At 45.0% G+C, this 19844-nt stretch overlaps 1 protein-coding gene across 2 annotated transcripts in view; it reads left to right on the top strand.

Moving 5' to 3' along the window:
• Positions 1–19844, top strand: part of POLQ (DNA polymerase theta) — a 154788-nt gene that overhangs the window by 124130 nt on the left and 10814 nt on the right. For both annotated transcript variants that reach the window (XM_040339189.1, XM_040339188.1), the window contains 6 exons: positions 1–67; positions 468–577; positions 1808–1992; positions 2716–2827; positions 13898–14022; positions 19609–19756. The exon at positions 1–67 is cut by the window's left edge and continues 60 nt beyond it. In XM_040339189.1, the coding sequence (XP_040195123.1) occupies positions 1–67; positions 468–577; positions 1808–1992; positions 2716–2827; positions 13898–14022; positions 19609–19756 (747 nt within the window). The remainder of the gene's footprint in view (positions 68–467; positions 578–1807; positions 1993–2715; positions 2828–13897; positions 14023–19608; positions 19757–19844) is intronic.

Genomic DNA, 19844 nt, shown 5'->3' on the forward strand with positions numbered 1-19844 from the left:
TGCCCCGATTGGTTGAAGAGAGCCCTCCATCCCAGGACCCGGGGCCCTCCAATCTATCAAAGAACCGGTAATAGATTTATAAGCCCATAATCAGTATGGATTTTACATGGGTTGTCTTGTGCTTTGTGTAAGTGTCTTCTGATTGGCTGACACTGAGGTTCAGCCATATAATCGGCAGTGAAATCACATCCTCTGTAATAGGCTGAGAAGTTAGAACATACCGGGTTCCAGTGGTAAATTACTTTAAGGACCGGCCGCACACTAATGACCTCAGCATTTTGTTAGTGCATCTTTGTCACCTCAGGGTGGGAACCTCATGGGATCTTGGCACACTGGAGTATGGGGGCGGTGGGGGGGGGGGGCCCTCTGCCCTCCCATCATTTATCAGGGACATCGCTTTCGCTTTGTGTCTACCCTCGCATGTCTGTGACATAGCCGCGTGCTTTAAATTTTTTATTTCTTTTCAGGAGTAAGAAGAAAAAGTTTGCATTACCAAAACTCCAGGCAGATCAGATCCCAGCGGAGAAGGGGGTGTCGTTCTTCGTCAGCATGCGACACGCCTTCATCCCGTTCTCAGGTAACTCCATTTCTATCAGAGCTCCATATAATAGAGTATTTCTTGGTGAGGAGCCTTTTCTTTTTTGACCCTCTTCCGTTCAATAGACATTCCAATTTATTGGTCGACCGTCAGAACCTCATCCAATGAAAACCACTATGGTTGTAAATGGGGTTTCATTTGAAGGCCAGTCATTAGTGGTGTTACCACCAGGCTCTGTACTAGGTCCTGCTTCATTTATTCTGTTTCTAAAGGATTTAACTGAAGGTTTGGTGGTCTAGGTATGTGTGTTTTTTTTTTTGCTGGCGATAACAAAGGAGTGCAATAGGGTTGATGTTCCTCGAGGTATTTGTAACATGGAACATGATTTGTCATTTCTGGTAGATTGGTCAAATCAATGAAAACTGCAGTTCAATGTTTCAAAATACAAAATAATGCATTTATGGAAAAATAATCCTCTGATACAGTACAACATTGGGTATACAGTATTGGCCAGAGCTACAGAGGAAAAAGATTTGGGAGGGTTCACCAGAAGGAGGTCCTTATTCTTCTATATAGATCTTTATACCACTAGAGGGGTCACCAGAAGAGTGAAGGAGGTCCTGATTCCTCTCTATAGATCTTTATATCAATGGAGATATCTCCAGCAGGAGGAATGAGGTCCTGATTCCTCTATATAGATCTTTATATCACTAGAGGGGTCACCAGCAGGAGGAAGGAGGTCCGGATTCCTCTATATAGATCTTTATATCAATGGAGATATCTCCAGCAGGAGGAATGAGGTCCTGATTCCTCTATATAGATCTTTATATCACTAGAGGGGTCACCAGCAGGAGGAAGGAGGTCCTGATCCCTCTATATAGATCTTTATATCACTAGAGGGATCACCAGCAGGAGGAAGGAGGTCCTGATCCCTCTATATAGATCTTTATATCACTAGAGGGGTCACCAGCAAGAGGAGGAAGGAAGGTCCTGATCCCTATATATAGATCTTTATATCACTAGAGGGATCACCAGCAGGAGGAAGGAGGTCCTGATCCCTCTATATAGATCTTTATATCACTAGAGGAGTCACCAGAAGGAGGTCCTAATTCCTCTATATAGATCTTACCTAATTTGTACAGTCTGGAGGAAAGAAGAGAAACGAAGAGGGGGGAGGGGGGGTGTGCTTACATCAATACATGTTCCTTTATCAGTGTGTCCTCTCAGCAGTTGTTATATTTCCGGTTATTCCCTCCCCGATCTCCGCAGGTGGTTTGATCCTGGGGGCAGATTACTCCCAGCTGGAGCTGAGGATCCTGGCTCACTTATCTCGGGATCGGCGGCTTGTACAGGTGCTGAATGGCGGAATGGATGTCTTCCGGAGCATCGCCGCTGAATGGAAGATGGTTGACCCCAACACTGTCACTGACAACATGAGACAGCAAGCCAAACAGGTGAACGGGCTTTGCTACCACATTTCAGACTACAGTACATGACAGGGACCCAGACTGGACCATGGTGGGGGGGGGGTCCAGTGTGTTGGGATTAGTGGTCTTATCTCCTCTGTAGTATGCGAAGAATGTTATTGTTTTGTAAACTCAAAGTAGATCCTAGACAGAGCTTACACACTGCACTCCAGTCAACGAAAATGAGCAGTGGGGTATGTATGTTTTGCTGGTGGGACCTCCACTAAAGAGCCCCACATGGACAAAATTAAAGTCTACTTTACTTTAAGCCATGGGTCTCCAAACTTTTCAAGCAAAGGGCCAGTTTATTGTCCTTCAGACTTTTGGAGGGCCGGTTTGTGGCCAGCAGGGGCAGAAAAATTTGGCATCAGTGACAATAAAAATGGCCTCAGGATTGGTGGTCAATAGGCGGAGTGGTGCCCCTATTAGTAGGAGGAATAGTATCCCATCATTGGTATCAGTGGAAGAAAGAGTGTCCCATTGTTGGTGTCAGTGTGAGTAATAGTGCCTCATATCTGTGGAAGCAATAGCGCCCCAAGGGCTGGATAGAAGCAAGGAAAGGGCCACATCTGGCCCTCGGGCCGCAGTTTGGAGACCCCTGCTTTAAGCTAATCAGTTAACCTAAAGACTTTTGAGAATATTCGTTCCCTTTTGATTTTATTTTGCTATGAAATAGAGTTTGGTGACGATATCTCCTTTCCCCTCATGTAGATTTGTTATGGAATCATCTATGGAATGGGAGCAAAGTCCCTGGGGGAACAGATGGGGATCGATGAAAATGACGCCGCCTCATACATCGAATCCTTCAAGGCCAGATACAGCGGTAAGCAGAGAACTCCCCCCCCCGATCCTCATAACGGTCATTTGTGGAGTGACTGGTATGATGGAGGGTGACAGTGATGATGTCATGTATTAATGGCAGCTGGTGGCGATAATACACGGAAGAATGGGCAGACGGGTACAGAGGAGATCAGGATTCGGAATGATTACACCTGGGAATAAATTTACACCCCCCCCCCCCATTTCCAAATACAGTAAAACCTTGGATTGCGAGCATAATTCGTTCCAGAAACATGCTTGTAATCCAAAGCACTTGTATATCAAAGCATTTTTTTTACAGGGTATAAAAGAGAAGAGAGGTACCTCTAAGTGTAGCAATAAGTTGGTAAATGTTGTCCCTTCATTAAATGTAACCATATTGCTACACTTAGAGGCGCCTCTCTTCTTTTTTATACTCAGTTGTGACATGACGCTGCTCTTATATCAAGACATCGCTTGTATATCAAGGCAAAATTTATTAAAACATTTTGCTTGTCTTGCAAAACGCTCTCGAACCAAGTTACTCTCAAACCAAGGTTTTACTGTACAGATAGCCAAAATAAGTAATTGTGAAGAGCATTTTGTGTCAGACAGATCTCCTATGATGAAAGGTGAATTCCAGTAGTATCCAGATTATGTTGCCTACTTATATTGGGCCACCACGTCTCGTACATATTGATTGGTTAGGTTAGGGAGGTGTCCATATTGCCTAGTTTTGGGGGGGGCTTTTTTGTCAGAGAATTAGATGCAGGAACACAAGACCCCCCCCCCCCCCCCCTCGCAATGTGGAGTGTTGTGCACACCAGGTCAAATAGCGGGTATGTCCAGATTACCCTAACACTGGGAAGGTCTTACAAGGACTATGTTAAATCAGGAGTGCAGAATGCGCAGGGTTCAGGAGTGGATTACACACACATTCCAGGGTTCAGGAGTGGATTTACAGACACATTCCAGGGTTCAGGAGTGGATTACAGACACATTCCAGGGTTCAGGAGTGGATTACAGACACATTCCAGGGTTCAGGAGTGGATTACACACACATTCCAGGGTTCAGGAGTGGATTACACACACATTCCAGGGTTCAGGAGTGGATTACACACACATTCCAGGGTTCAGGAGTGGATTACAGACACATTCCAGGGTTCAGGAGTGGATTACACACACATTCCAGGGTTCAGGAGTGGATTACACACACATTCCAGGGTTCAGGAGTGGATTACACACACATTCCAGGGTTCAGGAGTGGATTATAGACACATTCCAGGGTTCAGGAGTGGATTTACAGACACATTCCAGGGTTCAGGAGTGGATTATAGACACATTCCAGGGTTCAGGAGTGGATTTACAGACACATTCCAGGGTTCAGGAGTGGATTACAGACACATTCCAGGGTTCAGGGGTGGATTACAGACACATTCCAGGGTTCAGGAGTGGATTACAGACACATTCCAGGGTTCAGGAGTGGATTACACACACATTCCAGGGTTCAGGAGTGGATTACACACACATTCCAGGGTTCAGGAGTGGATTACACACACATTCCAGGGTTCAGGAGTGGATTACAGACACATTCCAGGGTTCAGGAGTGGATTACACACACATTCCAGGGTTCAGGAGTGGATTACACACACATTCCAGGGTTCAGGAGTGGATTACACACACATTCCAGGGTTCAGGAGTGGATTATAGACACATTCCAGGGTTCAGGAGTGGATTACACACACATTCCAGGGTTCAGGAGTGGATTATAGACACATTCCAGGGTTCAGGAGTGGATTACACACACATTCCAGGGTTTAGGAGTACATATTTCACAGGACCGTTTATAGTCAGAAATTGCCTCCCCCACAAATTCTTTTCAGAACACCCAATACAGAGCTGTCCCCCCAAATTCCTCCACTGCAAAATCCTAATCGCTTCATATACATACTCTACTTAACTCTGTATGCTGTGCGGTCACCCACCATTAACTAGAAATATTCCCCAGGATACTTTTTTCCCCTCGAAAAATGCAGCACCAAACATCGACCTCTGTTTCCGCCCAATCCGCAGGTACCCTCTGATCCCCCATCAGCGGCACACCTATGCAGCCCCATCCATGACTCAATTCTGCACCCCCATCCGCGGCTCTTCTCTGCATCCCCCCATCAGCAGCTCACCTCTGCACCCCCATCTATGGCTCACATCTCAACCTCCCCATCTGTATCTACCCTCTAAACCCCCATTGGCAGCTCACCCCTGCACCCCATCGGCAGCTCTCCTCCCCCCCCCCCCCCCCCCAGTTGTGGCTCACCTCTGCATCTCCCCACCCACAACTCACCTCTGCAATATTCCCCCCGCTAACGGCTCACCTCTGCAATATTCCCCCCGCCAACGGCTCACGGCCCTAGCGCACGGCCGGGGATGACTTCACTTCCGGGTCAGGAGTCAGCGGGGAGCTGCACGCTTTCGAAGCATGCGTGCTTCTTCATCAGGCTCTATGGTGGTCAGTAAACAAGCCAAGGGATCAATCACGAGTGGCTGCAGGTTGGGATCAAACAGAAGAGTAGTCAAAGAACAGGCCGAGGGTCAAACATGGGTGGTTGCAGATTGGGATCAGGCAGTTGAGTAGTCCAGGTACAAATGGCAGCAGAGCAGACAAATAGCAAGGCACTGGCTGGGAAGGCACAATAACCTGGCCGCAGCTCACATCTGAATCCTCCATCCACTTATAAGTTATGCACCCCTCCTCAGCCCTTACCTCTGCACACCTCCTAGCTGCTGCAGTTCCTTTCCTGACACTGTGCATGCACGCTCATTTTTGAGTCTGTGTCTCTCACTTGCAGCAGCAGCAGCTAGATCATCTGGCGCTACCAGGAAAGATGCGCTGTCACTTGGAAACACAGAAGCCGCGGGTCTGTACGTCCAAGTGACAGTAGTAAGTGGTGAGCACAAGGCTGGTACCAGAGGTGGCGGAATGGAGTTCCACCACGTTCCAGCTCAGAAAAAGCTCTGTGCTTTTGTAAATCTAAAGTTGATTGTAATGTATATGGTAACCCATTAAATTGGTTCAAGCTTGACATAACTATGTTGCAACGGTCAGGGGTTAACACCGTTTACGATATTCTATTCCACCAACCCAAGACAGCTTATCCGACACTCCAGCAGACAGGACCCAGAATAAAGATGAGACACAAGCTCTGTTCTCTCTGGTTCAAACGAATGAATACTTTAATGGTACACTCAGCTTGTTATATACAGTTACAAGCATGCTACAGTAATCACAGGGACAATGAAACTCTCCACCCAAAACATCACACAATGGGTGCTTATCGAGTTCCACCCTCAAATCCACATCCCAGACAGACATTCTGGCACCGCATCTAGAGGAGTTAATTACTATAGCTGACATGGCAGGCGTTATGACTCCAGCTTGTCGCACCTGCTACATAAAACACATTCTTTTAGTAAACATAATTGACATGCTAATCCACTACACCTGAGAAGTCAGACATCTGACCTTTCAGACTCCCAACACATATCTATCATCAATAGAACTTCCACACAATACAGTGTGATTAGCATCACACAATAGACAATGAAATATCTTAGGAGCCCGACTCAATTAGCACCTCAAAAGTATGTGTCCCCACATGAATGAATACTGTCCTATTGACCTGTTGGGGTCAGAATAAACAACTTAATTATCATTAACTTATCATTAATGTCCCATCTCATGTAATCCGAGATATCAGTTCTCAGTCATCCTATGCCCTTAAGGGACATAGGATGACCCTAGACCCTAGAGTCATTGGTGAAGCTGGCACAGGAGTACCCCGCATCCTTCAAAAGTCTCTGGGTGTCACGGGCCATTCCGTTACATACCGTATTTATCGGCGTATACCGTGCACTTTTTTGCCCTGAAAATCAGGGCAAAATTGTGGGTGCGCGATATACGCCGATACCCGCTTTCCCACGCCGAGTTTGAATACTGCGCCAGCATATACCGAGCACAGTACGCTCGTGTATAGTCGGGCAGTCTCGGCTCCTCCCGCGCTCACGTCCTGGACGTAGAGGACGTGAGCGCGACAGTAGCCGAGCCCGCCCCGAGTGTACTGCGCTCGGTATATGCCGGCGCAGTATTCAAACTCGGCGCGGGAAAGTGGGAAACGAGCGAGGAGGACGCCGCAGAAGGACGCCGGACCCGACGAAGAGGACACCCGAAGCCGCAGGCGGATGCCGGACCCGACGAGGCCGCCGATGGACACCGCGCAAGACACCAAACCTGTAAGTACAAAATCCTTTTTTCCACAGGAATTTCTGGCCAACTTTAGGGGTGCGCGCTATACGCGGGAGCGCGCTATACCCCAATAAATACGGTATGTAATGAAATTTATACCTAGACTTCAGATTTACGCCCACTGTGGGTGAAACGCATCAACGGGCAGAGTTATGACTGGCACAGACGCCAATCTCCGACCTATTCTGCCATCAAAAAAGTTGATGAAAAATGCAGCGGCGTGCAGCTTTTTTTATTTGTATGCCTGGGAAGTATTTGTAAACCAAACCACTCACCAATCACACCTCTGGGGAGGGGTTAATTCATCTAAATGGGTGATGAGTTCTGGATCTGTACAAACCCTGAGACTTGTCAGTTTTCAGTCTGTTATCCATATTGTCAGACATGTAAGGCTCCATTCACACCTAGGCGACAAAACGCCCGACGCGCGATACGCTGGAGGGGCGAATTTGCATTGATGTCTATGAGATGGTTCACATCTCACGCCAAACGCCATACGCCTGCCGCCTGAAAACAAGTCCCTTTTTTTCAGGCGCCATTGGCGTTCGGCCATAGACATCAATGTAAATGTCTTGTAAAAAAAAAAAAAAGTTAAACAAATCGCGGCAAAATACGTCGCGTACACCCACGTTACAGTGTGAATGCAGCCTTAGGCTTAGTAGGGACTGCGTGTAGTTTTTCCTCTGAGGCTTCATTTGAATATCTGCACTGAAAATCACGAATTGGAAGCACCCGCGGTGCTGAAGATGCAACAATAAGCCGCCTTAACCAGACGCTGATCACGTCCTATATATAAAGTGCAGCAATACAGCTGTGTGCAGGAAATTGGGAACACTCCCCGTATGGAATTACAGATCTCTCAACTGTACCATTGTATATAAAAGGTGTAGAACCGCATTGCTGGTTTACATATGGTCTGCAGGTGCAGTAAATTAGGGAGCCGGAGTGGAAACTCTGGGCAGGAAACTTGCTGTGTGCTGGAAATTTTCTTCCCCCGGTGTCAGAACGTTGGCACTTGTAGAATTTTTTTTTTTTCACACATTTGGAGATCTCTGTAACGCAATGTCCCGCACTCCGCTTGAGTTCTTCCGTCATCTACCGCTTCCTATCGGTCTGGATATAGATATCAGATATTCCAGCTGCCCTCAACACACAAGACGAGACTTGTTTGTGTGCTGAACATGGAGTGTTTAATAGAACCAAGAATACAACCTTATATACAGTTTAAAGAGGAGGTAAGCAGAATATAAATTAACTAATCATTTACCCAGACTAGGCGACTATGACATTTCAGGGTAGACGTCCCGTCTACTCTCACCTGCTATACAATACACATTATAAGTGTAAACACAGGACATCTTCACACAATAGCAGGGTCAATTAGCATCTAACGGTATGTGTCCCAACATGATGACAGCCATCAGAATATACATAGACAAGAAGCTGTGCATGTCTGCAAGCTAGTGCACGAGATATGTAAATAACCTGTCACTCAAGCAAGGACTTTGGTCTTTATCTGGAAGTCTGTTTTATTTCACTGAACAATAAAAAGAGGATTGCTCAGACCTGGATTAACTCCGTGTGGCAAGACTGGGCACAGATGATAGGAAATCGTATTCTCTACACTGTGACCCTCTCATTCTCCTCTTGGGTATTCGTCTACTATACCTTCTTTTTATGCCAGGAAAGTTATACTAACTAGATGGACGCAGCCAGAACCCCCCACGGTGGCACATTGGAGGGCATTGATAGACTCCACCCTCCCTCTATAAACTTGCGTACATGAGTCGTAAATGTCCCCAAAAAAATTTAGTGGGGCGCCTGGGTCAAAAGCTGATAGACACCCCACTCTGAGGAGGTGCCTCAATCAGCCACTGACTATGCATGGAACTGAAGTCACCTGGGATTCCCCCGCCTGGACATCGACCTCGAGCATGGGGGACCAAGCTACGCTGTATCTGGGGCCTCCCCCTCCACCTGCTCTTGGGATGGCTGCCCCCCCACCAGGGGAATTACATAATCATTACTTCCCCAGGTACATAAGTAGATCCAGAGGACCAATTGTATACTCAAAACGTCTCATAGACCTACCAATTTTTGCACTGTAGACGGATCTGTAGCATTTGATGTATCAAAAACGTTTGTAATGTACTGCTTTACTTTCATGCCTTGAAACATGTAACACATGTTATTCTATAACACTTTTGGTTGTATGTAATTATACGTGACAATATATCTCCTGGGAAAAAGGAAATGTTCCTGGACTGCTGCACTCTGATAGGCGATTTGTTGAAACAAAATGAACAAAGGATACAATCTAAAGCTGTATAACATCCAAAAGTTCATGCAACACTGCAATCAATGGTAGAAAGTGGACATAGGGGACAAAAAAGCTAACATGTTTCACATCATGGATAGATGCTTAGTCATAGCTGGGTTGTGTGAGGATCTGAAAGGATTTAAATAGAAAACTTTGAATGCATCCAAACCAAATAGAGCTGGTCTGCACAGCATTAGAAAATTAGATACCTGATTGAAACTGACACAACCCATGATCAGAACAGCATCTGCACAATCAAAAAACAAAATCACACATGTGTATGTGACATTCTAACCTAAAACACATTTTATGATATAGACTTTATAAGTGTATATAAAAACATACAAAGAAATGCAATAAATGAATAAATATATATAAATATACTGCAAAAATAAAGTGCTATTAAATAAATATAAATGAAAACTGATATGAATGATATTGTGGTAATAAAATGTGGAGACCATGTGCGAATGTGGAGTTGTTCATAAATACGGTGCTGATCTGTGTTGGAAATAAAACATAACAACAATGAATTGTTGATATGCAAGTGCGCAAAAACTGCAATAAATATATGAATATAAACATGTATATATAGAATTATGAAAACATGGTCCAACATTAAGTGAAATAAATTAAATGGAATTAGATTAAAGGGGTTGTAAAGGAAAAACATTTTTTTCATAATAAGCATCCTTTACCTGCAGACATTCCTCTTTTCACTTCCTCATTGTTCGTTTTTGCTCAGAAGTTGCTCTATTTCTTCTCTGTTATTAACTAACAAAAAAAATTAATCCTGGGGGGGGTCTAGTATTCAAGAGAAATATCCACCGAACCTCTTGCTTACCCAATATATTCAACTTATCACCACCCCTCAGTGGTTTTACAATTTTTTTTCTAGTCCCTCCCTGAATAACTAAACTGGAGGTGTCCTTGTGATGAACCTCATTCCAATGCCGTGCCACGTTAGTCATATGATCCTTTTCGATGTCATAAAGATGATCATATAGACCAGTGGTCTCCAAACTGTGGCCCGAGGGCCGGATGTGGCCCTCTGCTTGCCTTTTTTCGGCCCTCTGGACACTATTCATCCCACTGATACAAGACACAATATTCTGCCACCAACAATGCGGCATCATTTTTCCCACTGACACCAAAAATGGGGTACTATTCCTCCCTATGATACCAAGGACTGGGCACTGTTCCTGCCCCTAATACCAAATGAGGCAATGCTTACTCCCAATGATGCCAGGAAAATTTCCACTCCCGCTGGCCATAGTCCGGCCCTCCTAGAGTCTGAAGGACAATAAACCGGCCCTTTGTTTAAATTGTTTGGAGACCCCTGATATAGACGATCCTTAAGACGTCTTGTAGTTCTACCTACATACTGAATTGAACACACAACCTGCATGTAATGGCATATACAACGTAACGTGTGTTACAATTGATAAAATAATGCAGCTTGTGTGTCTTTTTCGTGAACATAGAGACAATGGTGTCCCCTCTTTGAATAAAGGGGCAATAAGCACAATTGCAGCCCCCACATTTGAAGGTGCCCTTGAAAGATAACCAATTGCAATTGGTGTCCTTTAAAAGAAACAGGGTGACAAAAGTGCACCCAGAGACGGTTCTCTTCTAGACACAGTACGTATGCCTCCTTTGAGGATTTAGGCATACGTTGGATCATGAGATAGGATGGGAAGGTGTTTGATGATAATGAATTTTATTTTCTGAAATTCTGTGCTGTATGCAGTGGAAAAAGTGGGAGTGGGATTGATAACCCCATTACCCCCGTCTTTGTTTCTATGTTGTTTATTAGTGTTGCCACCAAAACCCCAACTACGTTTTACTTTTATTTTTGTTATTGGATTTCTTCATCAAAAGCATATCACGAGAAGAACCCTTAGCTACGTATAAGCCTCTATCAATAACAGGTTTAGGGCAAGCCCTCTCCTGAAATCTAATGGACATGGCTGCTGCTTCTTGCGTGAAATCGCACTCCTTGCTGCACAGTCTTCTAAGTCTGAGAAACTGACCTACTGGTATGTTGTCAACAGTATGCTTAGGGTGACTAGAGTCTGCTCTAAGAAGGGTGTTACCAGCACTGGGTTTTCTGTAAAGATTAGAAGTAATGATGTTCCCCTCAGTCTCACATCTAAAAATTCTATAGTTTTGACATTGAATGTGCCTGTGAATTTTAAATTGAGCGAGTTGTCCTTTTATATAGGACAACCAAGATTGCAGATCACAACAAGGGTCCTTCACAATAAACAGATCGTCTATGTATCTACAAAACGGCACAGTATCCTGTCGACGGGGACTATCAGGTCCAAAAATGCGGAGCCTTTCCCACCATCCATTGTAGAGATTGGCTAGGGACGGTGGAGGCTCCGCATTTTTGGAGATAATAGTCCCCGTTGAACATGAAAAAATTGTGGGTGAGAAGATATTCCAAGCACATGATGATGAACTCTTGCACCATGGGAGAAAAACTGCCCGATCTATCTAAAAAGAATGACACGGCTTGTAAACCTAAGGCATGAGGTATAGAGGAATAAAGATTAGAAACATCTCCAGAAATCCACCGATGTCTGCAAAGAACTAATTACAGGTGGTTGATTCTGAACTCAACAGGTCAATAGGAGAGTGATTCATTCAATGTGGAACATAGACTGTTAAGGTGGTAATTAAGTCTGCTACTGTCATGTAAACTAACCCTAGTCTGGCTTCTAAAGACCTTTTCATTGTGTGATGCTAATTAACACTGTATTGTGTGAAAGTTCTATTAATGAAATATGTATTGTATAGCAGGTGAGAAAAGCTGGAGTCTTGATGTCTGACTTGTCAGCTGTAGTTAATTGGCTCATGTGGATTATATCGGTGCCAGAAAGTCTGACTAAAAATGTGTATTGGGCTCCTTGTGTCATGTTGTGGGTGGAGTTCAGTCATTGTTCATATTTGGTTGCTGACAGTATATAAGAGCCTGAGTTTTCCCATTAAAGTGTCTATCTGTTTGGAACCAGAGAACAGAGCTGTGTGTCTTGTTTCTGGGGAATCTGTATGGGCCATGTTCGTCTGCTGGATTGTGGAGTGTCGATAAGCTGTCGTGGGTTGGTGGAATGGAATATTGTAAACGTCGTTAACCCCTGACAGTTACATTCATCTACCCATTGACCCAAACGTTCATTTAAAGAATCAATTCCGGCCACGATTGGCCTACCAGTTAGGGGAGAAAGTCCCTTATGCAATTTGGGAAGATGGTGGAAGATGGGCATAACAGGGATAGGAGGAACGAGCGTATTCAGTGAATATTCCGATTTCTACAGCTCTATCCAATAATGACAAAAGTTCCTTTTTAAACAAATCAGTAGGATCGCTTCTGAGTTTCTGATAGGTGTTAGAATCGGATAACTGTCGTAAGACTTCCATTCTATACATGGTAGAGTCCAAAACTACCACCATTCCACCCTTGTCCGCATTTTATATTACTATAGCAGAATCGGCATGTAAATCGGGGGTGCCCAACCAGTGGCCCGGGGGCCACATGTGGCCCGCGGAGCCCTCTGATGTGGCCCGCGACCTCCTGCTCTGGGATGGCTGGTTGGCAAGCCCAGATTGCAGGTTGCCGACCTGCCATCTCAGAGCATCAGTGTTGTAATTAAAGCTGGTGGTAGAGGAAGCAAGCGGCTTTTCAGAAAGTGCACCACACCTGCAAGATATAATAGACATCTATGGCAAAGTTCAGCTAACCGGCGGGAAAACCACAGGTACACTGTGCCGCAATAGACCACAGACCATCAGTATAAAAGCAGCCTTAGGCCCCTTTCAAGCGATCGGTCTGACACAATCGGACCCTTCATTCACCTCTATGGATCGGCAGATGTAAACAGACTTGTGTCTAATGTGGGGTCTCTGTGCCCCCTGGTCACCGAGCTACAACCCTCGGAGTCCATCTTTTTTTTTGGGGGGGGGGCAAATGGGCCTATCTTGAGGAAGGGGCCTGGAGCTGCAGCTCCAATAGCCCCTATGTTAATCTGGCCCTGCCCCTTCCATCTGATTGGACCAGAGGGCCCATAGAGTAGGTAGGGCTGTGTCTGCTTGGCATATACAGACTGGACACAGACCTGTAATCTGCCCACTCCGCTCATTGTGGCCCGCGACTGGTTACGAAGTAGCTTTAAGTAGCCCTTGGCCTTCAAAAGGTTGGGCACCCCTGATGTAAATCATCAAGTGATTTCTTTTCTGCGATGGACGAATTCTCAATGCTTTTGTTGGATTGGACGTTTGGCTCGAAGTAACAAATCTCTTTCTACCATTTTTTGATAAAGATCCATGTCTTTGCCCCTAGATTGTAGGGGGTAAAATTCCGATCTGGTTTTAAGAGACCGGATGATGACAATATATCTCCTGTTGGAGGTAAATAAAAATGTTTCTGTTAAAAAATTTTTTAATAAAGACTATAACTTCTCTCCCGACAGGGATTCGGAGGTTCCTGAAGGAGACGGTGAAGAACTGCACCAGCAATGGTTTCGTACAGACCATCCTAGGACGCCGCAGGTACCTGCCTGCCATCAAAGACTCGAATCACCACGCCAGGGCCCATGTGAGTACAGCCGAGGATCATTCCAATTTTTTACCATTTTGGAGATTTAACCACTTAAGGACCGCCTCCAGCACATATACGTCGGCAGAATGGGACGGCTGGGCACAAGCACGTACAGGTACGTCCTCTTAAAGTGCCCAGCCGTGGGCGCGATCCCGCGACCCCGCGACCCGGTCTGAAGCTCCGCGGACCCGATCGCCACTGGAGTCCCGCAATCGGTCCCCGGAGCTGAAGAACGGGGAGAGGTGTGTGTAAACACGCCTTCCCTGTTCTTCACTGTGGCCCCGTCATTGATCGTGTGTTCCCTTTTATAGGGAAACACAATCAATGACGTCACATGTCCAGCCCCGCCCCCCTACAGTTAGAAACAGACATGAGGTCACACATAACCCCATCAGCACCCCCTAGTGGTTAACTCCCAAACTGCAATTGTCATTTTCACAGTAATCAGTGCATTTTTAATGCAGTTTTTGTTGTGAAAATGACAATGGTCCCAAAAATGTGTCAAAATTGTCCGAAGTGTCCGCCATAATGTCGCAGTCGCGAAAAAAATCGCTGATCGCCGCCATTAGTAGTAAAAAAATGTTTTAATAAAAATGCAATAAAACTATCCCCTATTTTGTAAACGCTATAAATTTTGCGCAAACCAATCGATAAACACTTATTGCGATTTTTTTTACCAAAAATAGGAAGAATACGCATCGGCCTAAACTGAGGAAAAAAATCGTTTTTTTATATATTTTTGGGGATATTTATTATAGCAAAAAGTAAAAAAGATTGTATTTTTTTCAAAATTGTCGCTCTATTTTGGTTTATAGCGAAAAAAATAAAAAACGCAGAGGTGATCAAATACCACCAAAATAAAACTCTATTTGTGGGAAAAAAAGGACGCCGATTTTGTTTGGGAGCCACGTCGCACGACCGCGCAATTGTCTGTTAAAGCGACGCAGTGCCGAAGCGCAAAAACTGGCCCGGTCCTTTAGCTGCCTAAAGGTCCGGGCCTTAAGTGGTTAAAGTGTAATTCCAGTCAAAACCTAACTATTTCCTAAATCTACTCCAACCCCCATTCTCAGACCCCATACACACTATTCGATTTTCTGCCGATTTTTGTCTTCAGATTTACCAAAACCATGTAGTGCAAGGGCCAGCCTGATTGCATACAAATTTAAATTTTTAAGGTTTGACCTCGTATTACAGTGGAACCGCGGATTACAAGCATAATCCGTTCCAGGAGAATGCTCCTAATCCAAAGCACTTGCATATCAAAGCGAGTTTCCCCATTGAAGTCAATGGAAACAAAAATAATAGGTTCCGCATTGACTTCAATGGAATGCAATACCACATATGGCCAGAGGTGGTGGGGGGCGCCGGAGAGCCTCGGAAAGGCCCGGGGACAGCTCGGCTGAACTCGGAAACCTCTGGAAAGGCTCGGGAATGGAGTATTCGAGATTTTTCGAGCATTTCCGAATAGCTCGGCTCCGGTGCCCCCCCCCCTTCACCTCAGGCCAAACGCGGTACTGCACGATGCTGTGGCTTGAAATCTTGCTTGTTTTGCGAGACAACACTTGCAAACCGAGTCAGGATTTTTAAAAATACAGCGCTCGTATTGCGAAACGCTCGTTAACCGCGTTACTCGCAATCCAAGGTTCCACTGTATATGGTTTTGGTAAATCTGAAGACAAAAATCTGCAAAAAATCTAATAGTGGGGTAGATTCAGAGAGATAGATACGCCGCGTAAATTCAAATCTGCGCCGGCGTATCTTCGTTCTGTATTCAGAAATCAAGATACGCCGACATTAGCCTAAGATACGACTGGCATAAGTCTCTTACACCGTCGTATCTTAGGGTGCATTCTCACGCTGGCCGCTAGGTGGCGCTTCCGTTGTTGTCGGCGTAGAATATGCTAATTACCTAGATACGCCGATTCACAAACGTACGTGCGCCCGGCGCAATTTATTTACGTCGTTTACGTTAGTCTTTTTCGGCGTAAGGTTGTTCCTGCTATTAGGAGGCGCAACCAATGTTAAGTATGGACGTCGTTCCCGCTTCGAAATTTGAATTTTTTACGTCGTTTGCGTAAGTCGTTCGCAAATAGGGCTGGACGTAATTTACGTTCACGTCGAAACCAATACGTCATTGCGGCGTACTTGGAAGCAATGCACACTGGGATATGTACACGGACGGCGCAATCACGTCAGGTCATCATACATTTACATAAAACACGCCCCCCTTCCACATTTGAATTACGCGCGCTTACGCCGGCCCCATTTACCCTACGCCGCCGCAACTTACGGAGCAAGTGCTTTGTGAATACAGCACTTGCTCCTGTAAGTTACGGCGGTGTAGCGTAAATACGATACGCTGCGCCGCCGTATCATTGCGCGCCCCTACCTGAATCTAGCCCAGTGTGTATAGGGTCTTTGACTATTCTATCTACCCTGTAAAAGCAAAGATGTCTTTACTTGCCTATTTTTAAAGTCGCTCCAGTCCAGTCACATGATCAGCTACTAAGGATGAGCTCCGGCATGTTCGCAAGACCCCACGTGCAGAGCCCGCCAGGAAATCGGCGCGGCGCTAATCACAGGCAGTGAAACATTGTCCCGATGCTCGGCTGCAGAGATCAGGAAATGTCTCACTTCCTGTGATTAGCGCAGTGCCGATTTCCTAGCGGGCTCTGCACGTGGGGCTTGCGAACACGCCGGAGCTTTTACTTATCATCTACCAGTGTAGAGGAGGGACAGCCGACAATGGCTGCCCTATACTAAACCTATGGGTGACGTCATCGCGCAGGCTCTGCGGCTGGTGTCGGCGATCGCTCCTCATCACTGGGGAGATCAAGTTACCCAACCAGGGCGACTTCAGAATAGGAAAAGTATACAGATCTTTCCTTTTACAGGGTCGATGGAATAGGCTTAAGCCCAGTACACACTAATAGAAAATCAGATGAATGTTTGTCCCGTTTTCCTCAACAGCAAGTCGAAAGTGAGGATGATACTAATGATACGAACATTTTTGTGTGACGAAGACTTTTTTGTTGTTGTTGTTTTTGTTTCTGATCATGCGCGGTCTTTTCTATCCACCAGACAGATTTAGACTTGGTTAGCTTTGGAAATACACTTTAATAACTTTCTGTAGTGAGCCGACAACGCTGCCTCTGCTGCACTAAAATCCTTCCAAAACACCTTCCCCTTATTTTATATAGATGGGGAAAGCAGAAAGGATTAAATGATTGTGCGGGGGGGGGGGGGGGGGTTATGAAGATGGTGGGAGGGGTTATAGAGATGGGTGGGGGCTATGGGGATGAGGAGAAAGGTAAGTGCCCTGTAGTCCAGCAGGGAGGAACTGTGGGCCAGATTCACAAATGAGATACGCCGTCGTATCTCTGTTTCTATCTATGCGGCTGATTCATAGAACCAGCCGCATAGATATCCAAAAGATCTGACAGGTGTAATTGTTTTACACTGTCGGATCTTAGGATGCAATACCGTGGCCGCCGCTGGGGGGAGTTTGCGTCGAAATCCAGCGTCGGGTATGCAAATTAGGAGTTACGGCGATCCACAAAGATTTTTCCTGTTGTTGCGTCGTCGCGAGTGTTAGATTTCCGTCGCAAAGATAGGGCTGCTTTAACATTGTGTAAAAGTACTCCACCATGTTAAAGTATGCCCGTCTTTCCCGCGTCGCTTTTGAATTTTTAAAAAAAAATAAATAAATTCCCGGCGCAAGTCTTTTTTTCACGCCGCGATTCACAAAACGTCGGCGCGTCGTAATTTCGCGCAAAACACGTCGGAAAATTTGCGACGGGAGCATGCGCAGTACATCCGGCGCAGGAGCGCGCCTAATTTAAATGGTACCCGCCCCATTTGAATTGGGCCGCCTTGCGCCGGACCTGTTTACGATACACCGCCGCAGATTTCCAGGTAAGTGCTTTGTGGATCGGGCACTAAATCGGAAAAATTGCGGCGGTGTAACGTAAACCGGTTACGTAAACTTGCGCCCACTGTACGTGAATCTGGCCCTAAACAATCAGTGACAACACTACTTTTAGGTCAGGGGTATATTGCCCAGGGGCTCCATCTGGCCCCAGCCAACAGCAACTCTGATGAAAAGGGGGTGGGTCTGATGTGAAAAGGGGGGGGGTTTGAGGTTTGATGTGAAAAGGGGGGGGTTTGATGTGAAAAGGGGGGGGTTTGATGTGAAAAGGGGGGTTGCAATAGTTAATCAAAGGGGGCTTATGATGTGAAAGGGGGGACTAATGGTTTTTCGTTTATAAAACTGTTTTTTTTTTGGCCCACAATTATTAGTAATATATACAATGTGGCCCTCGTACTGACAAGATTGGGGGCCCCTGATCTAGATTATAGTGCAGCAGCAGGGCCGCCATCAAGGGGGCACAAGCAGTACACCTGTAAGTGGCCCGGATGGCAACCCCCTTTGTTTTTGTTTTTTTGTTTTTGTTTTTTTGTAAGAGGTCCCCAGGGCCCCTGGATGGCAACCCTCGTTTTTTTTATAATTTATTTTTATTTTTTTTATAATTTTTTTTTTTATATATATTTATTTTTTATTTGTTTTATTATTAAAGGGCCCGGAGGTCCCCAGGGCCCCGGATGGCAGGGCCCTTTTTTTAGTCAAATGTTTTATATATATATATATATATATATATATATATATATATATATATATATATATATATATATATAAAGAAATAAAAGAAATATATATAAAAAAAGAAATAAAAAAAATGATATATAAAAATAAGAAATAAAAAAAATGATATATAAAAAAAAGAAACAATTAATATAATATATATATATATAAAAAAGAAATAATAAATTCATAAAAAAAATATATATATATATATATATATATATATATATATATATATAAATAATACATATATATACTAAATAATAATTTTTTTTATTAAGGGGCCCAGAGAGCCCAGAGAGCCCCAGGGCATCGGATGGCTAACCCCTTTTTTTTTTTTTTTTTTTTAAATGTATACTTTTTTTGTTTTTAGTTCTTTTTTTTTTTTTTTTTGTAAGGGGCCCAGAGGTCCCCAAGGCAACCCCCCCCCCCCTTCAAATTCGTGGCACCCCCCGCTCACTGCAGGATGTTCGGAGCTCACCGGATATCTGGCAGATCAAAGGAATTTTCTGTAAATCTGCAGCAGTTTTAGAGACTTAAAACACGGTGAACTCTACAGATGTACAGATTATTATTTTTTATTTATTTTTTGTCACTTTAAGGCTGAGCAGGTCTCAGTCAGAAAAATAACGATCTCTCATCATGCACTGAGAGCTGCCCGTTCTGCATGTTGGGGAAGAGGGCTGGGCTCAGACACAAAGTTGTCTAAGGTGTCAGGTTCTGGGTTGCTTGTTAATCATCGCTCTCATTGCTTATACTGAGGGGTTTCTTTGGCTCTGTTTATCGGCACACAACGATCCCCTTTCTGTCCTCCTTGTGTGTAGAATTGATGGTTGGCCGATCCATGGAGCCCGTGGCCAGTGATCAGCCGGTTGTTGATGTAAATGGAGATTTACTGTAAATCTGATATGAAATGTGTGTTTTTTTGTTCCTTGTGTCAGGCGGAGCGACAAGCGGTGAACACGACGGTCCAGGGATCAGCCGCCGACATTGTCAAAACCGCCACTGTGAACATCCAGAAACGACTGGAAGCCGCTTTTCCTTCAGTACCCAAATCGCACCGACACCGCGTGCAATCGCGACCTACAGGTAGGATGATTGCCGGGAATATCTGAGAGCCTCCGTGTCACTGATGTATGACAGGAGCCCAAATGACTGATATACAGATGGGGGGTGA

Source organism: Rana temporaria, chromosome 2, assembly GCF_905171775.1.
Source record: "Rana temporaria chromosome 2, aRanTem1.1, whole genome shotgun sequence".
NCBI lineage: Eukaryota > Metazoa > Chordata > Amphibia > Anura > Ranidae > Rana > Rana temporaria.